Here is an 18488-nt window from a genome sequence, read left to right as displayed (position 1 = left end):
AGATTTATAGTCGTGTAGTTTTTCATGCAAAATGCTGTTTCTGAACTCCGATTATAATAAACTTAGTGTACTGCAATTGCATGGTCTGATTACAGACTTATCTCTTCAAATCCTGCGTCATCTGCGATTCTCTTATTACCCTTAATGGCCCTTTTCATACATTTTTATATTGCCCTTTAAACATTTCTCATGATTCATCTGTGGCTATGGCATCCCTCCATAAAGACACTCACATTTCTTAACTTACTTATTTGTTGAGTGCTTCAGATCTAAACCATACCACACAGTTGTTTCTCCCCATCCTTACAAAATCTGTATTTCATGAGTGAAATTATTTTTAGGAACATTCTCAGATTCAGAGTGGATATTGCGAAATAAGCTAGTCAGTCAGCCAATCTCCTAGACTTAGAAAAAAGAGTATTACTGCAGAAAGGAGCCTAGAAAGTCAGAAGCAGGTATAGAACCACTCATAGACGTGGGAATGGTTATGTCTGTTTAAATGCAATTAGTGAAAGTGAATGGAGAGATTACAACATCACACCTTCGTTAAAAGCTGATTGAGAGAGAACTCAGAGAAAGTTGTTTTCAATATAGACTTTTTATTTTTTTCTGGATCCTACAAAAGCCGGGCTCTAAGTTACATCTTTTTGTCACCATCTACAGGTGTGTTATATACTACCACTTTCCACCTTTTTTTTCAGATACAGACAGCAGAATTGAAGAATGTGAACTGACAGTGAGGTCTAAAAAATGGGCTTGGGACAAGGGGGCTTCATAAATCAGTGCAGTCCAGCATGTCCCTAATCTCTCTTATTTAAATCCTTTGTGCTCACCTGCAAAATAAAGCTTCTTTTTTTATGACGACCCGGGGGAAACTCTGTCTGACCCTCATCCACTCCATGGAATGATACCTTTATTTTCCCCTCAGGATTCCTAGTTTGAGGAGCACAAAAGAGAACAAACAAGGCATAAACCAAAACTAATGAAACAGGTTTATTGCCTTGTCTTTTGGGACCAGCCTAGCTCCTGTTGCCGAGAGGCATCCCGAATCTGACGCCAGAACCGTGATTGCTGTGCTGGGGCTCACAATGCTACTGGAAACCTGCACAGCAGAATGTTTTATGCACCACAGTGCTCAAGTTCCTGGGATCCTGATTTGGTGAGGAAGAGGAAAAGGTTCTGAAGTAGACACCAAGAGGGAGAAAATGGCGGCAGATTCCTTACTGCTCCTCTGCAGCGACAACACAGACCCATCCCTTTATTCCTGTTGAGTGTCTGGAGTGGGAGGGTGAACACAACTGAATGAATGTTGGCAATGATCAGCGGGCAACGAAAGAGTAAAGCCGTAATGTAAAAGCATTAAGAAATGCAATCCTTTCCATCTCGTAAAGCAGGTCTGTAAATCACTTCCCTTTCTCTTGAAACTATGACTTCTGCTGCATTATGTTTACTTTTGAGGCGTAGGACAAGACTAACAGGACTGTAGGAAAGCATAAATCACAAAGACGCAGTCAGAGTCTGGAGACGCAGCGATAACACCTGGTAGTGCTTCCCCAATGCTCTGGTTAATATTTACCAGTGGTATAGGAACTATTTAAATAATTGTCGATGCCTTGGTCACAATTTTTGCTTTTAGTAGCAGAGCATGGTGTATTTGATGCAGTCTTAGAGGTTTTCTGAAGACACAGAAACAACTTTTATATCGAGGTCAAACTCTTAGGAAAACTTCTTCTGCAGTTCTCGTTTTTGCCTCAGCTTGTTGAAAATGGCGGGTGTAAGCAGTTGCATGAAGTACTCCATGTTCATCTTCAACTTTGTATTTTGGGTAAGTTGATGTTTAAATTGTTATTGGGGATGCATGAAACGTGTTCAACATTATCTGGATGCTGTAGTTGAAGAAATTCTGAAGAAAATAGAGCATAAGTGGAACCACAGTACAATTCTAAATCAGGGAGGGGAGAATATGCTTAACTTTTGCCCTTCCCTTGGTCTTTTTCCTTCAAAATACCTTTCCCTACACATTCAAAAGTAGACCAGCCAGGAGTCTGTCTCCCTGCCCATATCTTGCTCCTCTTGTTAAGGGACATCATTCATTTCAGTTAGAAGATAACAGACTCTCCACTTAACAATGCATCAATCTCTTGCTTTTATTGTCTACTGCTTGCGTCCAGAAGGCAAAAGCCTGAAAATGTAGCTGCAATGGAAGATATGGAAAATTTGTTTGTGTGTTTAGCCTCCTAATTGATTAACAGATTTCATATTCTTCTTTGTGTTTCTTTGCCTTACATTTAGTGTCATAATTAGTTTCTGATGGTGGACAGTAAAGATTTGTGAAATGGTACGGGCTGACAGTGCTGCCAATAGCTGTATCAAGGCAGATACGGCACAGGGCAGCAGGCAGGTTTCTGGGTGTTGTTTGAACCGTACTTGGCTCTTTATCACAACTCAGCTGGTTTGCAAGACTTTCAGGTCCCGGAAACTGGAAAGGTTAGAGTTAAAGAACTTTTCTCTCATGATTCAACCTCACTGTCAGCTTTCCCGACAGAGATTTGTCAGGTTCACCAGAGGTTCACTGAAACCAGAAGTGGAACTACTAGCCACATTATGAGCTTTGCCTCAAGGGACTTTTTTTCAATTGAAAAGGTGATACCAATCAAAAGGGACCACAAACAGTAGCCTTGGAAAATTTGTGGCTAGCCAAAATGAGAAGAACTAGCAAAATTCTTTGGTCGTTTGTGGACCTCACAAAGAAATTCCTAACAGGCCAGTGATGGTTTGGACTGCTTCCCCTTCTTCTTCCTCCACCTCCATCAAGGCAGATGGAGGATATTTAACATCTGTGCTGAAGTTTTTCTGCAACGGTACTTAAAAGAGTCCATAAATTTCTGACTTGGAATTCCTGCCCCTCAGGAAGTTTTTCCTGTTTGCATTCATCTGTATTTACTCTAAGCTAAAACATAGGCAAATGTCTCAGACTAGCATTAAATAAGCTCCAAACTACTTCTGGAGGGAACACATGAATAATGCCCCTGCCTAAGCCTCCAGTGACAGCATTCCTTTCCTAGGGAAAAACACAGAATGCCATCCTGAGGGAGGGTGAGTCTTCAAAGCTCAGGAAACAAGCAGGTGTGAAACAAACTTCCCATACCTGTCTTTATGCCAAAGGTTGGAAAATCCATACTGTGTTCTAGGGAAGAATATTTGCTAGAGCAAATATTTCTAGAGCATTTGCTGTGCATGTGACTGCCTGGGTGGGACAGAGGAGGACAGGAATGCAGCTATAGTTACTTATTTTAAAGGAAGGGCTTTAGCACTACCAAGATAGAGGAGAACAAATGTGGTGCAAACAGGAATATGGGCCAACAGAGTATGATGAAGCTGAATTCTTTGATTAGCATTCTCTAATTCCTGGAAATCATTAAATTGCTGTATAGAGAACAGAGATGTCTTTATGGCCACTGGTCGCACAGCTGCTTTCCCTGGTGCACAAGACTGTTGGCAAGTGGAAAGTTAAACTGATAGTGGGAAATGAAGGTGACTTTAACCTTAACTAGGTTAGAGCGATGGCTGCGTATTTACCTGATGTCCTTTCATTTTAAGCCCTTTGCAATCTCTCTGGGAGTGTCCCCTCTTAGGGGACTTGAGAATGGCTTTCCAGCATTCTGGTGCCGTTTTTGAAGCAACCCTTACAGCATAGCACAAAGTGTGTAAGCCCTGGCATAGTCTAAGCTAGCTCTGCAAAGTGTCTCTGGCTTCACTACATGACATGTGCCTCCTGGGAATCCACAACCTCACAAGTCCCATGCTGGGCTCCAACATGTCCATAGAATTTTGCATCCTCCCAGTTTGGCAAAAGAAAGCTGAGCATGGGCTTTTGGAGACCTGTGCTTTGGACCTGGATGTCAATGCCATACGGAGCATTTAATAGTCTTTAAATTAATCCTTAAGTCAGTTTTGTGCATTAAACCTGATGTGTAGGTCAGATTTTTCCTCTTTCCTTTCTTCAGAGTTTGCAGGATATCCAATCTCACCTGCTGCCCTTGTTCTGTCACCTTCTGCTACTCCACATCATGCCAAATTGTAGAATTATCTTTTTTTTTCCACTAAGTATTGATGTCTGATCCTAGTTTGAGGCAAACCAGAGCAATCTTTGATCAGCTGTTGATAGCAGACTTGCAGTCCCATCTACAACCAAAAAGTGGCTCCTTCCTCATACCTTGCATCTGAACAGAGCATCATAGAATAGTTTGAGTTGTAAGGGACCTTTAAAGGTTATCTAGTCCAACCTCCTTGCAGTAAGCAGGGACATCTTCAACTAGATCAGGTTGCTTAGAGCCTCATCCAACCTGATCTTGAATGTTTCCAGGGATGGGACATCTACCACCTCTCTGGGCAACCTGTTCTAGAGTTTTATCACTCTCATTGTAAAAAAAATTCTTCCTTATATCTAGTCTAAACCTACTCTCTTTTAGTTTAAAACCATTAACCCTTGTCCTATTGCAACAGGCCCTATTAAACAGTTTTCCCTGATCTTTCTTGTAGGCCCCCTTTAGGTACTGGAAGGCTGCTAGAAGGTCTCCTCAGAGCCTTCTCTTCTCTAGGCTGAGCAATCCCAACTCTCTCAGCCTGTCTTCATAGCAGAGGTGCTCCAGCCCTCTGATCATCTTTGTGGCCCTCCAACAGATCCATGTCTTTCTTATGTTGGGGGCCCCAGAGCTGAACACAGTACTGCAGGTGGGGTCTCACGAGAGCAGAGTAGAGGGGGAGAATCACCTCCCTCGACCTGCTGGCCACACTTCTTTTGATGCAGCCGAGGATACGGTTGGCTTTCTGGGCTGCAAGCGTGCATTGTCAGCTCATGTTGAGCTTTTCATCCACTGAACATCTCAATCCCTGAAATTAGCAATGCAAACAGAGCAAGTATGCTGAGCCGTAGACCACATTCTCTGTAGGACATTCTTAGCACTGTTAATTTCAGGTATCTCAAGGAAGTATTCCAGTCAAATATTTTCCTGCACAAGAGAAACCTTTTAGAAAACTCCTCCTGATACCCTTAAACTGGCTGCTTAAAAAGTGGTTGTCAATGGAGGGAATTCCCCATAGGTACGGTGTTCCCTTGTCTGAGAAGTGCAGAGTCTTGATATACTGCTGGTCCAGAGTCATGGCAGGCTCATCTGAGGTGATAATAAATTAACCAGGCTGTATTTCATCATCACACCAAGACTGAAGGGCTCAAGAAGAGAAAGACTGATTGAATATGAGGGACAAGAGTCCTCTTCCTTGTCAGTTTATGAGACCCTGACTGATTCTTGGTCAAGGGTTGAGGTAAGACTATGATAGCCATCTAGTTTTGGGAAAATGAGCGAGGACCTTTCCAAAGCAGCTCTTTTTATTCCATTGAAAAATACTGATTCATTAAAAATGAAATTTCCTGAGATGAAAGTTTCTTTAGTAGAAACTTTATTTTAAGAAAACTTAATAATTAGGATGGAGTATTCCAGCAAACTTGAAATGTTCTACTTGGACTCTCTGGGAACAGATCATTTTGATTTGTTATTTCGAAACTTTTCTTTGTGTGTTCTTGTACATTTTGTATATTATGAAAATAAACAGAAACAAAGCACTAAGATTTTACTTAAATTGAATATTTTTATTAGCCTAAACCAACTATATTTTTAAAATTAAAATATAAACAACTGACTAAAAATTTTGATTTATAAAGGATGTTTCTTTTTTCGAATGAAAGAAATAAATACTATAGCATTCCCATCTGATTGGTAAGTTCCTGTACATTCAGCTATATTTACTTCTACTACTGTCCTGTACTTTTATGGGAGATCCTGTATAATAAATAAGGCAGTGGGCCAAATTCTGTTTGAATTTGCAGTAATAACTGTTTCAGCGGAAATTTTCGCATTAGCGAGCCCGTGTTGTCTGGTGCAGAGCCACATGGCTCACATAGTACTACTGAACAAGACTCAAATTTGAAGTCGTATGATACTATCAGTTTCTAGGCAGGTTCAGTGGGATTCAGAAGGTTTCAGTGGGGAGTTCTAGTTAAATTTGATAACATGATATAGCTGTCATCGATTGTACAACTTTCCTCTTCATGTTTAAAATGTACTTATAGGAGCTTTACTTATAGCAGGAAAATGTGCAGTACTGATGTCTGAGTGCTGGCTCTGTTCCATATTAAATAATCTGCTAAAGTCGTTATGGTCTTTGATGCTGAATACGATATTAAACCTTTTGTGGGGAAAGTATTTTTTAAGAAAAATTATCTAAAACATATAAAAATAGCTCTTTTAATTTTAAAAGGTTAGGAATAGTTCTAGTCTTTGAGGGAAGCTTATAACAACATTTCAGGGCCATTTATGACTCAAGTAGTAATAACATACAGGAAGATAATTCTAAATCTGACTAGTCTCTGGTCCTCAGTGATCTCCCTCTCCTATCAGTTGTCTCAGTAGGCACAATCCTCATTACTTGTCTCCAGCACTTAAATAAAGAGAAATTCTGTGTAAGAATCATCACGGACAAGGTTAGGAACAGAGTAACTGGTGCACAGTGGAGCGATACCTCAACAGTCAATGAAACAGGAGCACAACTAGTGATTAGGGAACATGTCTGGACCTGGGGATTCATCTCCCCTGACTTCAACATCTTAAGTCGTTCAGGTCTAACTTTCACATGTACACAACTATGGTTTTTTTTCTCTAAAAATGTAACAGAAATCATAACCATAGGCATGTTATAGGGGGAATATTCTAAGGATTGGAGACAGCCAGATATTGTTGGGATATAAACAGCAGAAAGACTTTATTTAGAACTTTTCCTGATAGTTTTATCATAAAGAATATGTGTCTAGATATATGTCCTGAATAATCCTAGAAACAACATTTGTACAAACGTCCCTTGTCAAATCTCATGTGCTTGCATTATACAAGAAACAGTGTTCTTTAGAGCCATGTTATGTACATACTATAGCAATTTATATTACTCTCTCATCTGATAGAATTTCTGTGTGCTTCCCAACCACATGTATAAATCATCAAGGAAATGTGAAGTCCTTTGAGGCAGAAACATCAGGGATTTGGTGGATAACTGAAGATTTAACTACCCTTATGAAGTTTCCTGGATATGAATCAATATTCTACGCTCCAGCAATTCATGTTTCTTTCACTTTGCCAAACAAATGATTTCAGAATTTTGGCCAGCATCTAGTGCAATTTGGATGAGGAATGTTAATCTAAAATTGCTGATCTTTCTAAATATTCTTTATTTCCTCCTGCAGGTGTGTGGTTCCGTTATTTTGGGAGTCTCTATATGGATACGTGTCAGCAAAGATGCTCAGCAGGTAAATGTATGCAGTCATACCAGAACCATGTAAAATGTGGAAGTTACTGCCTACACTTTCCTTTCCCTTCTTCATTTCCACAGATTTGCTATGTTTTTGTTGAAGTGGTTTGTGTGGGTAAAGATTCATGGGTTTTATGATATTTAACATTAAACAAGATGGTGCAGGTAGTCAGATAAAGTGACTGATGTAAGCACAGACATGTGACTACAAGTGGCTTCTAGTGTTATTAATGTAGATTCTTGCAGATGCACACTGATTTATATTGGAAAATATGTGTCTCTCTCTCCTCTAATGAAAACTTACATTGGTTTTGTTATCAATTCCAGTATTAGAATAATGAGGACCCATGCGACTCCTAGGCTTTTCAATGTCTTTCCCTATTAGAATGATATAGGCATGTATATTCCTTTGGTTACTTCCATATGCTTGTAGGGAACTTTTTAACCTTTCTCACTATCTTCAATAACACAGTTCTGATTTCCTCAGTAACTGCAACTTTGAAAGGGAGTCAGGATTTTTCCCTTCTATTTTCAGTGGCTCCTTAAAAACACCTTATCCTTTTTCCCTCATATTTATACAGAAAGAGTTTTAGAGACCCAAAAATCTCCACTTAGGATTAAAATGTCCTGACAGCCTCCCTGGGAGGGAGAAAAAAGTCCCTGAATTCCCCTCCTGGATTTTATCTGGGTTATTTAAACTGCTTCAGACTTTATGACTTTCATTTTCTGCAAAGCTAGGGAAATACAATTTTGAGGAGCCCTTGATCTTGCAGACATGCAGCAGAGGCTGGTCTTGTTGGTGCAAAGGCCCTTTGGCTCTGCAGACTCTGACAGACTCTTGCCAAGCGTGATCCACAGTGGCACTGGCCTCTGACTCGCAGCATGCTTTCCGTCACCCTTGAGTGAAGCTGATTTCACAGCTTGTAGATGCTTCTCTGAAAGGTGCTGCCCAATCTTTGTATGTGGGTGCTTTGTTATACTAACAGAAAGAATAATCTGACTCTAAGATTTAGGCAGTATATTGCTTCTTGTGAACTTGGGACATAGAAATGTAAATGAATTTGAAAATTTAATTTGTATGCTTATTTCCAAAAAGGCTCTCTAGCCATAGAAGTGAAAAAATAGCCAGATGTAACATGGAAGCATTTTTTCCAGCTTTCAGATTGCAGTATAGATTAAGTTGCAAATTTTCAGTTCACCCCTGAAAGAAAAAGATGGTGGAGATAAGGACACAGCTTTCTATACTTCCTGACATTTGGCTAATGACACTGTTGCCCTTAGCCAGTCCCAGATGTCTCATGTCTGGCAGAGGATGGATGCAACAGAACTGAGTTCATGATGACGTTGTGCCATAGGTTATGGTGGAGAGCTCTACCATTCTCTGATGTGGAAGAGTGACAGCTTTGACTCCTCAACCAACATTTTAGAAGAAGCTAAAATTGCCATACTTGCTAGTTGACCGTCTCTAGTATGATGGCTCAGATGGTACAATAGAGCTTGGAAAACCATAACTGCTATTATCCTTTCTTAATTTTGAGTGATTTCTTATTCAGAAATGCATACTCAAGTACGTCTCAAACTGGTTTCCTGAAGTGACACTTAGTACTCCTCAAAAACTGTGAATTAAGAGTAGGGATCAAAATGGAAAGCATTTTATGACATTTTTGCCTCTATAAAGGCAAAGTCCCCATTCAAAACCAATGTATGTTTTGCCTGAGTAATAATTGAACAGACCGTATGGATTTGGCTGTAGATGAATAGAGTTTTCTAAGAATAAATAACAGGAGGTTCAGTCCAACTTGGAAGGGGAAAGAACAACACATTCTTCAAATTAGACTTGTCTATATACCTTTGCAATTTCCATCAGAAGATAAATGTGACAACTTCCAGACATTTTTCCTAATCTTGGCACCAGCCACATTGGAAAATATTCTTTGAACATTTTTCTCTATTTTGGCCTTTGGCCTTTGTCAGTACTGTGGGAACTGAATAATTTGATATTTAGCAACATTTAAGTATATGAAAATACTCATCAAAATACTGTCCTCATCTCTGAGGGTGATATTAGAGATAATGTCTAAAGAAAAAGAAAAAGATAAAAAGAAAAAGAAAGAAAAGGGAAAAAATGGAAAAGGAAAAAGAAATGAAAGCTGCTTTGGAAAATACACCTAACTATCTCTTTAACATATCCAGCATTTCTCTTAGAAGTGTTCTCTCAGTAACAGTCACAGAGTATGTTCCTGGTTTTCTAATGACAAACGGAGGTTTTGTTTCTTTAACATTTGGTTAATGTAGGAGAGATTTCAAGATAACCAATTTTGCTACTTCCAGTAAAAAGCAAAGATTCATTGACTGAAAACTAGCTGAAAGCCACTTTAAAGACAAGAGATATTTATTTATTCTGTATAGTTGACTTCCACCTTGCGTAGAGACAAAGACTGTGAACTGCCAGATTCTACCGAGTTCCCCAGTAAAACGTTTAAGAAGGAGGCACTAGAAGTTTGTTTATTTATGGATCAGAATTTCTCCATGGTTGCTAATCAGTATATTTATCAGTTATGAAATAACCCTCTTGTTTTGGGTGATACAGATGTTTTTAGGAGGAGCTTCTTGTAGCTGAAGGATTTTTTTCCCCTCTCTTTTCAGGACTTGGAGATAGACAGCAGCCTGTTTGCAGGGGCTAATCTGCTGATAGCTGTGGGCTCCATCATCATGGTCCTTGGGTTTCTGGGGTGCTGTGGTGCCATAAAGGAGAGCCGGTGTATGCTACTGTTGGTAGGAAATAAAAACATTTGGATACTATAACAGGCCACAGCTACATTTGACAGATTAGATCTTTGCAAGTGGTGTATAATGAGGATGGGGGCCTTTCTGTTTAACCAAAGGCTTGATTATAATCATGTGCTTTCCTTGCTTACCTTGTGCTTGAGCCTCTTCTGAATTCTAGTGCAGAAAAAATGATGGGTGGTCACATCAACAAGAAGATAATGTCCAGAGAGCCCTGAGCATGTCACTAGCTTTTTTTCCATGCGGCCATCACAGTTCCCTCCATCAGTCCTCCCCCACTACCTATCCCATTTAATTTCACAAACTCCCTGTTGCTCCCTTTGCTGGTCCTCCTAGAACGTCCTCCCTGTCCTCCTGCCCAACACCTCTCACCTACACACTGCCCATCATGCCACTACTCTGGTCTGTATCTTGTTTTGATCACCAGCTGAGCACACTCTGTCTTGACCACCCCTTTTCTCGTCACCAAAGAAGGAAAAACTGGACCAGTTCTGACTAGAACTTCAGTTCATTCTACTTACATGGTTATTCAAGCACATGAAAGCTTAACTTTCACTTAGAAGAAATTACATCATCTTGGTCAAAAGTACTATAGTTTTCTCCCCCTTTTGTTTTCTTCCTAGTTTTTTATTGGACTGCTTCTGATCCTGATCCTTCAGATCACAGCAGGTATTTTAGGAGCAGTGTACAAATCTCAGGTACAGTATTATTCTGTATTTTCATTATTGTCTTCCCAGAATTTTGTTTCTACCCCAAAACCTAATACAATATTTGGATTTGCAGGCTGAAAAATCCCTTAAAGAGGCTCTCCAGGCAGCTGTGAGTTCATTGCAAAGCTCTACAGAACAAGCTAAAGTGTTTCAAGAGAAATTCCAGAAGTTTGAGAGAGAGGTAATCGAAATGAAGCAAAGGGTGGAAGTTGCTCCTATCTGTTCCATCTCCAGCATTTGTCTGTGCTTCATTTTACGGCTGCTCCACCATAGATCTGAATTTCATTCACTGAGGACGGGGAAAGGTCTGGCTTAAATGCAAGTTAAAACATTACACAAGGGGCTTCTGCTCTCTCAATATGACATGGACTTTCTGCGATTTCTTTGTGCAATAGTGTTTGTAAGAGCAACGGAGCAAGGACACACAACATGCAAGCGGGACTGGCAGCTAAGCTCTTTCATGCAGCTTTCCCTTCTGACAGGACATTGCTCCTTCACTTGTATCCCGGCTAAGAATTATCCAGTATGCTTAAGGCAAGATTACTCCAGGGATAAGGGAAAATTCAGGAGTGCATTTCGTTTGGAATATCCTATTGCTACAAGCTCATTAAATGCCATACTTTACTGTGTAAGAAGGGGGAAAGAAAATATGATAAAGGGAGGTTTGTTTTCACTATACTTATAGCTATCCTGGGTTTCCTCACCTGCAGGACCCCAGAAGGTGGACACTTAGTGCCAGCTTGCTCCTGGATATCACACCGAGGTTACCCTTGAATCTCACTGATACTGTTGATGGTGTAGACTCCTGCCCCTCCCACTAGTACCTGTGTCTGTACATTGACAGAGTGCCTGCTGTTATTTTTTTTTTTTTAGTCCCTAATGGGTGATGATTTTGATGGGTAGGATTAAAGAATTTCTGTATTTTTAAAGGCTGCTGGTGTGAAAGAAAAGGAAGCAAGAGACAATATTTGGGTGGCTTATATTACTTCCACTTCTTCCTCATTCCACCTCCAGGCCTGTCCTCTGCTTCTGAGCCAGCTTATTTCTTCTGATATAATAAGCAGGTCCCTGGAGAGATGATTGAAGGGTGAGCAAAATGAAAAATCCCATAATTACTGTATTAATTTTTAAATAGAGCAGGATTGTTTCATTGTATCCCACGGCCTTTGCTTTTATACAAAATTATGCGAACATTTCCAGCTGGCTTTTAAAAGAGGGAAGACCTCAAACCCAAGTCTGCACCCCTGAGCTTTAGTGGCTTGAATAAAGTGGAACGTGAAGTGAAACTACACCTGGTTTAGGTTTCACAAACCCCAAATGGAGCCCTGGCCTCCTCAGTCCCTTTCTAATTTAAAGGGCTAACCATCATTCAGGGTGGTTATTTTTCTAGATTTCGGAGTTTTATGTGCCGGAATTTTACATTTTCAGCCTGGCTTTTCAAGAACTGGGAAATGTGGATGTTACCGGAGCTGTTACGTACTTTCTGCAAGTATAACCTGCAGAAATAAGACCTGATTCTCAAAAAATGCTATACCCAACATTGTTCCATGCTCCAGTTCAATTCTGGAGCTGACAATTACTAGCTATACAGTTTGTTAATGTTTTTTGAGCACCGTATACTGAAAATCTGGTCTTTTTCCTTTTTTATTTTTCTTATTTTTTTAAACTTGTGCGCTTAGATTCTTATAACTCGTATGGAAATGTAAAGGGTATTTGAGACATACCTATTTGAGAAAACTTCCAAGTGGGAAAAGATGAAAGGAAATTTCTCATTCGTTTTTCCTCTCAGCTCCCTCCCCTACACTCCTTGAACTGCAAATTGTCACTTTTTTCCTCATCTTCCCGTTTCCTTCTTTCTTGCAGAACAAGTGCTGTGGTTTGCTGAATGGACCTGAAGACTGGGGAAAAAATTTTAATACTGGTAGCAATAAAGTCTGTGAGTGTGAAGTAAATAGCCGATCAACAGACCTCTGCAGGGTCTATCGAAGCAGATCCGTTTATAAAACGGTAAGAAAAACACGATGTTCCACTCTTTTTTCCAAAAAAATGTTTTTAACCCGATGTTGTCTTTGGTGACTGGCAGTCAGCAGTTCTGTATCTTTCCAAAAAGGCAAAGTTTTTCCTTCTCTTCATTACCCAGTGTTGCCACTGTGCCATCTGTCGTAAAGTTCCTGTGCATACATGAAATACTCTGCTGCTTCTTCTTCCTGGGATGCCCCAATCTTGGCTGTGCGATGCAGTACCCTTAGGACCTCAGCAGTTTGCATGATTACTATGGGTGAAAACTAGAATGCCTTTGGGGCCAGTGCATACTTTTGAGTCAAGGCACCATGTCAGCTACCTTTTGGCTCTCAGTCCTCCCCTAGACGGTTATGTTCCCACCCAGGCTCATTCTGGTGGTAGACATGTTGACTCAGAGGCTTTTGAAGGACTAAAGGATATTGAAAAATGAACACATTAAATGCAAGACGTTCGGGGTTTTATAGTCCTTTAATAAAAAAAACCCACACTCATTTTGCAGGATCTTCTGGCAAGAAACCTTACATGTTGTAGGCTTCATGGCAACATACTTGAAGTGTAATTTCCTAAAACTACAGCCTTTTGAAAAGCTTGTAGCAGTTAATATAACAATAAGGCAAAAGTGCCTGGTGACAGGCAACAAGAAAGCATGCTCAAAAATTGGTAGGTGGGCAGCAGACATCTCAATTAATTAATTACAAGATTTATCTGTCTCCTTATATGGAAATTTAGACTCCATGCAAACAAAGCAAAATATGAAAAAAAAAAAAAAAAACAAAACAAAACGGAAAACTAGCTCAAAATAGCTGCATTTTTAGAATACTGGAAGTACAAAGTTTGTCAATCTGCACCCAGTGCAAAGCAGATTTTAGCAAATGTCCAAATCTGGTTGTATACTTTTCTAAATGCATAGCTCCTTAGATAGGTCCTGCCTGAACCCTAATTTCATCCCTATGTAGTCCCACAGAAGCAAATACTCTTTTAAAGCAAGGGAACAGTCTGGTTAAGATGCCAGAACCCAATCTGGAAATAAGATGTATACAAAGAGGCTGTTTTGGCCACATTTTAATGTCTTTTTGGCCTCAGGCAAACTCTCAAAGGACACATGAGAAGCCATCAGTGAAATTACTGCAGGTGCAAGATATCGCTCACATGAACACAGAGATTTCATGGTGATGTTAGATGTTAGTAAGACATTCAACTCTTCTGATCCAGGAAAAACGATTGGAAATTCAGTGCAGTTCTAAATCAGCTTAAGTGAGAGGTTTTTAGAAGGACTGGAAGGAGAAGACCCATGTGTTTATTGTAAGGGAGGAAATATGGTGAAGGAATATAACTACACATTCATTTGGGGGCAAGGCAGTTGTAGTGTTGGAACAGTACTGTAGTTTTGATGGATTTAAGCTGTTCTTGGCTTTCCCTACGGTTTGCAAAAGGAGTATTGTCAACGCCTGCAGAAGATGTAGTCATTATAAGAACAGGTGCATGCATTTATTAAAAACGAGAGTAGCTCTGCATAGAACCTCAGATATGATCACTCTTTTACTCCCAGTCCCAGCCCAAGACCAACAAGCATTTGTAAAAAGTAATATTTAAGCTAGGCTTTATATCCAAATATTGATAGTTCATCCCGATTCTAATAACAGGTTTTGAGGTTTCAAATCCAAAGATCAGATTAGTGGAAAACTGAAGTTCTCTGTCAGATCTGGTCATTGCTGCATTGGCTCCTTCCTAGCAGCTAACAATTATCAAGTGAAAGTAAGAATAAATGCTTCTTTCCTTGTCAACGGAAAATCAATGCAACAGTAGGCATTATAGCTATAGTTTTGTTCGAAATTGTATCCTTTTATAGCCAGCTACGAAATTCATCTTCGTATTTGGGAAGGCAAAGACTGGATATCTTCCTCTGAGCACAAGCTCTGTATAGCAGTGTTCTTTGTGTTTGTTAGCAACAAGCCAGAGTAAATTCAAATAGCCTTTCTTTAACATAGAGGGAGAGAGAGAGAGAGAGGAGTTATTTCAGAGGACGCATTCCGAATAACCTTAGGATAATATTGCTTACTTATAATTAATCATTTTGTCTTATTTTTCAGCCTTGTGGAGATGTGATTCTTGAATACATTAAAGACCATCTGCTTATAGTTGTGGGGATTGCCTTTGGACTGGCCGTTATTGAGGTATCAGTATACGCCATTAAAATATTTAGTAGCTGACAAGCAATATGTTCTACTTAGAAATACACTGGGAATGGGATTAAAACACCTGGCTTGCTCAATTAATAGACAAGGGAAAACCACCTCTCACCTTAGCTATAATCTTACTGTTATTTCATATAAACAATATACGGCCGCCGAGCTGTGAACTTCAGGTGGGGTCAGACCACCCTGCTGCCTGTGTAGGTGTCTCACGTGGCACGTTTTCTGGAAACATTTGACAGTGCTGGAGGCAGGTTGTGCCTTGACGGTGAGCTCTGTGGACAGAGGGGTGTGCGGATACCCAGCCCCAGGAAGACACGAGGCAGAATAGCTGCTCTTTTCCTCCTCTTTCTCTCTTTGCTTCAGGAAAAAGTCATCTCATAAGAAAACTTAGCCCCTGAACTGCATGTTCTTATCACAGAGAAATTATGATCCAAAATTATTATGCTAAGGGCATAATTTAGTCATCAAGATGAAGCGTGAATGTGCCTGAGTGCACACCTGTGCTGCTCCGTGTATTCCTGTGTGTAAAAAAAGCAGAGTATGTGAGCTCTTTATTTTAATTGCTTCATCATACGCTGAAGAATAACATGCAAAACTTCCTGTGAAGAAAGGAGGAAAACCAGTGAGGTTATCCAGTCAGCTACTTGATGAATAATAGGCTTTGATTAGGAGAAAATGACAAAGAAACAGGGGATTTCATCATGTTGCTTTCTTCGGTCATTTTCTTTCTTTTCACTATTCCTCTGTGGTTTCCCTCCTCCCTCACCCCCCGCCAATGCATGTTTGAGGGAAAAGCAGAAATGACAAAGATTGCTGTGCAGAGTTCAGTCTGTTATTCTGAGTGAAAACTTCTTAACATCATTGGCAGAGGATTGCTCCTCGTGGTAGAAGAGTGGGCAAAAGCCCCAACTCAAAAATATATTTCCAGGAAAATAATAGTAAGCAGGGGAGAGTTACGCAGCTGCAGCAGTGGGAGAGGACAGGCCACTAACTTCTTACTCGGCACAGGCTTCATGTTATTTAAGGTGTTACATGTGGGGGGTCAGGTCTCTCACCTATATGTAGACTTTGGGGGGAAAATAGGTGAAATACACCAATATCAAAAGGCCTTTAAAAATATAATAGAAGTGTAAAATTGCATCTGTGTTCCAAAGGTAAGTTATAAGTCACTTTGCTCTAGTTACTGCAGTTACATGAGTTGTAGCCTTTAGTTCGTTGGCCATCATTCTTCCCTGTTCTCCAGTTGGCATTTTCTGTGGTGGTTGCCTCTCCCAGTCATAAAAGGATTAGAAAACAACGTGAATAAACAATATGAGACTCAGCTGGTACAAATTGTCAGCTGGCAATTTACGCTTGACAAACTTTTGGCCTTTCCAAAGACATTAACATATTATGATTTCTCGAGTAATTGCAAATCAAAGGCCACACGCTTTGCCATCTCTCTGCTCTAGAAAACTCCAGATAAAAAGTGAACAAGGAAAAGCACTCTTCCCTAACATTCCCCCCTCTGCCTGCTCCATTATGCCACTTGTGGACTGTTAATAGTCTCAGCTCACCCTGTTAGTGGAAATTATACTGAGAAGAAGGGCCCATTTTCACTTGGGTGCAAGAGAAAGTGCAGCATGGTATGTCAGGGAAGCCTTGTTGGCTTATTCAAGTTGTGAGTCCATCCTCTTGTCTTAGCTGTACCCCTGTGTTCTGTATGCTCTCCTCTGTCTCTTCCTTAAATAAATGAAGCATCCTCGTGTAGATGGCTTCATAAGCGTCAGTTGAATACTTCCCTCTTCTATGAAACTCCTTCACAGGCTGATGATTTTAAATCCAGAAGAAACTTTCTGATCTCTCCAGCTGTCTGTCACAGGCTGTGGAATTTCACCCAGTAATTCCCACTACAGAAAATTAAACTACTGAATTTTATGTTTCAAGCAACAGCTTCTTTAGTGAACTCAGTGTTTCTATCCCAAAGCCATTACTCATGAATACAAAATATTTGTTGCACAATCATTTGCCACTCAAAACGATGGGGTATGTGTATTCACATATATGCTTTTACACATATCTTTACAAAAAAAGTGTGTGACAGTGGAAAGGAAGAGAGATTTCAAAGGGAAAAAAACCCTTAAAATATTCAATGAAATCAGAAAGTTCCTCCAACTTTCTTAGAAAATAAAAGATTGAAATTTTGTCCGAATTCTTTGAACTTCTCAGTATTTCATAGAATCATAGAACAGTTTGGATTGGAAGGGACCTTAAAGATGACCAAGTTCCAATCGCCTGCCATGGGCAGAGACATCTTCAACTAGATCAGATTGCTTAAAGCTTCATCCAACCTGGCATGAAACATTTCTAGGGATGGAGCATCAACAACTTCTCTGGGCAACCTGTTCCAGTGTCTCACTACCCTCAGAGGGAAGAATTTCCTCCTTAGATCTAATCAGAATCTACCCTCTTTCAGTTTGAAGCCTTGTCCTATCACTATATGCCCTTGTAAAAGTCCCTCTCCAGCTTTCTTGTAGGTCCCCTTTAGGTACAGAAAGGCTGCTAGAAGGTCTCCCCGGAGCCATCTTCATGGCCCTCCTCTGGGCCCACTTCAACAAGTCTATGTCTTTTTTTGTGCTGGGTGCCCCAGAGTTGAATGCAGTATTCCAGGTGGGGTCTCATGAGAGCAGAGTAGAGGGGCAGAATCACCTCTCTCGATCTGCTGGCCACACTCCTTTTGATGCAGCCCAGGATACGGTTGGCTTTCTGGGCTGCCAGCGCACATTGCCAGCTCATGTTGGGCTTCTCATCAGCCAACATCCCCAAGTCCTTTTCCTCAGAGCTGCTCTCGAAATTTACTGCTCTGTTGCAACTAACAACTGCTTTTTAAACCCCCAGAGTTACAGGGTTCCCTATCCGCAGAGGCAATCTAACTTTTAAACAAATGGAAGTTTTACATCCTGTCTGCAGTCTTACCTGAATCAGTACATACTGATTTCATTAAAATGGCTATATTCTAGAGTCATGTTCTTTAAGAACATGAAAAGATCCTCCCTGTAGCAGATTTAGCCTGCATGTAAATCCAAGACATTTGCAAACAAAATGTTCCCACTGTGTATTGATTGTATCCTGGGATTTCCAGGACTGCCAAGTAATACCAGAAATGTCTTTGTTTTCCAGATTATTGGTTTGGGGTTTTCTATGAGCCTCTACTGCCAGATCCAGAGAAAATGAAACTGTGGAAGTGTCAGAACGATGTCACCAGCCAAATCCAAACCTTTGTAGATAGAGGGGTATTTGACTTGGCACATTCAGATAAACATATGTGTATCCTAGGCAGCTGTTCTGATGAAAACGGCAGCCCTTGTGCACGTGGATGCTTCACAATTTGCAAAATGACCTTCTTATACTTCCTAAGCTTTAATGATGTGAATGT

General features: G+C 40.3%; 1 protein-coding gene across 2 annotated transcripts; it reads left to right on the top strand.

Annotated features, from left to right (window-relative positions):
- Positions 1 to 1765: 1765 nt before the first annotated feature.
- Positions 1766 to 18286, top strand: TSPAN8 (tetraspanin 8). 2 transcript variants are annotated; one of them, XM_086610904.1, is made up of 8 exons: positions 1766 to 1825; positions 7295 to 7357; positions 10015 to 10134; positions 10770 to 10844; positions 10930 to 11037; positions 12720 to 12863; positions 14969 to 15052; positions 18233 to 18286. In XM_086610904.1, the coding sequence occupies exons 1-8, from the start codon at positions 1766 to 1768 to the stop codon at positions 18284 to 18286; spliced, it is 708 nt and encodes a 235-aa protein (XP_086467030.1). The 2 variants fall into 2 exon arrangements, with proteins under 2 accessions (XP_086467030.1, XP_009981308.1); XM_009983006.1 differs by having other exon boundaries at positions 10006 to 10134.
- The last annotated feature ends 202 nt before the right edge of the window (positions 18287 to 18488 follow it).

Source organism: Tauraco erythrolophus, chromosome 4 (assembly GCF_009769465.1).
Source record: "Tauraco erythrolophus isolate bTauEry1 chromosome 4, bTauEry1.pri, whole genome shotgun sequence".
Classification (NCBI taxonomy): domain Eukaryota; kingdom Metazoa; phylum Chordata; class Aves; order Musophagiformes; family Musophagidae; genus Tauraco; species Tauraco erythrolophus.
This window is presented reverse-complemented; position numbering and strand designations above follow the sequence as displayed.

What these genes read in the sequence shown, in the direction of transcription:
- TSPAN8 (XM_009983006.1), top strand. Translation starts at nt 1,766, where the DNA reads ATGGCGGGTGTAAGCAGTTGCATGAAGTACTCCATGTTCATCTTCAAC. An exon ending in TCTTCAACTTTGTATTTTGG is followed by an intron (nt 1,826 to 7,294) that starts GTAAGTTGATGT and finishes TTCCTCCTGCAG; the next exon opens with GTGTGTGGTTCCGTTATTTT. An exon ending in TCCAGAAGTTTGAGAGAGAG is followed by an intron (nt 11,038 to 12,719) that starts GTAATCGAAATG and finishes TCTTTCTTGCAG; the next exon opens with AACAAGTGCTGTGGTTTGCT.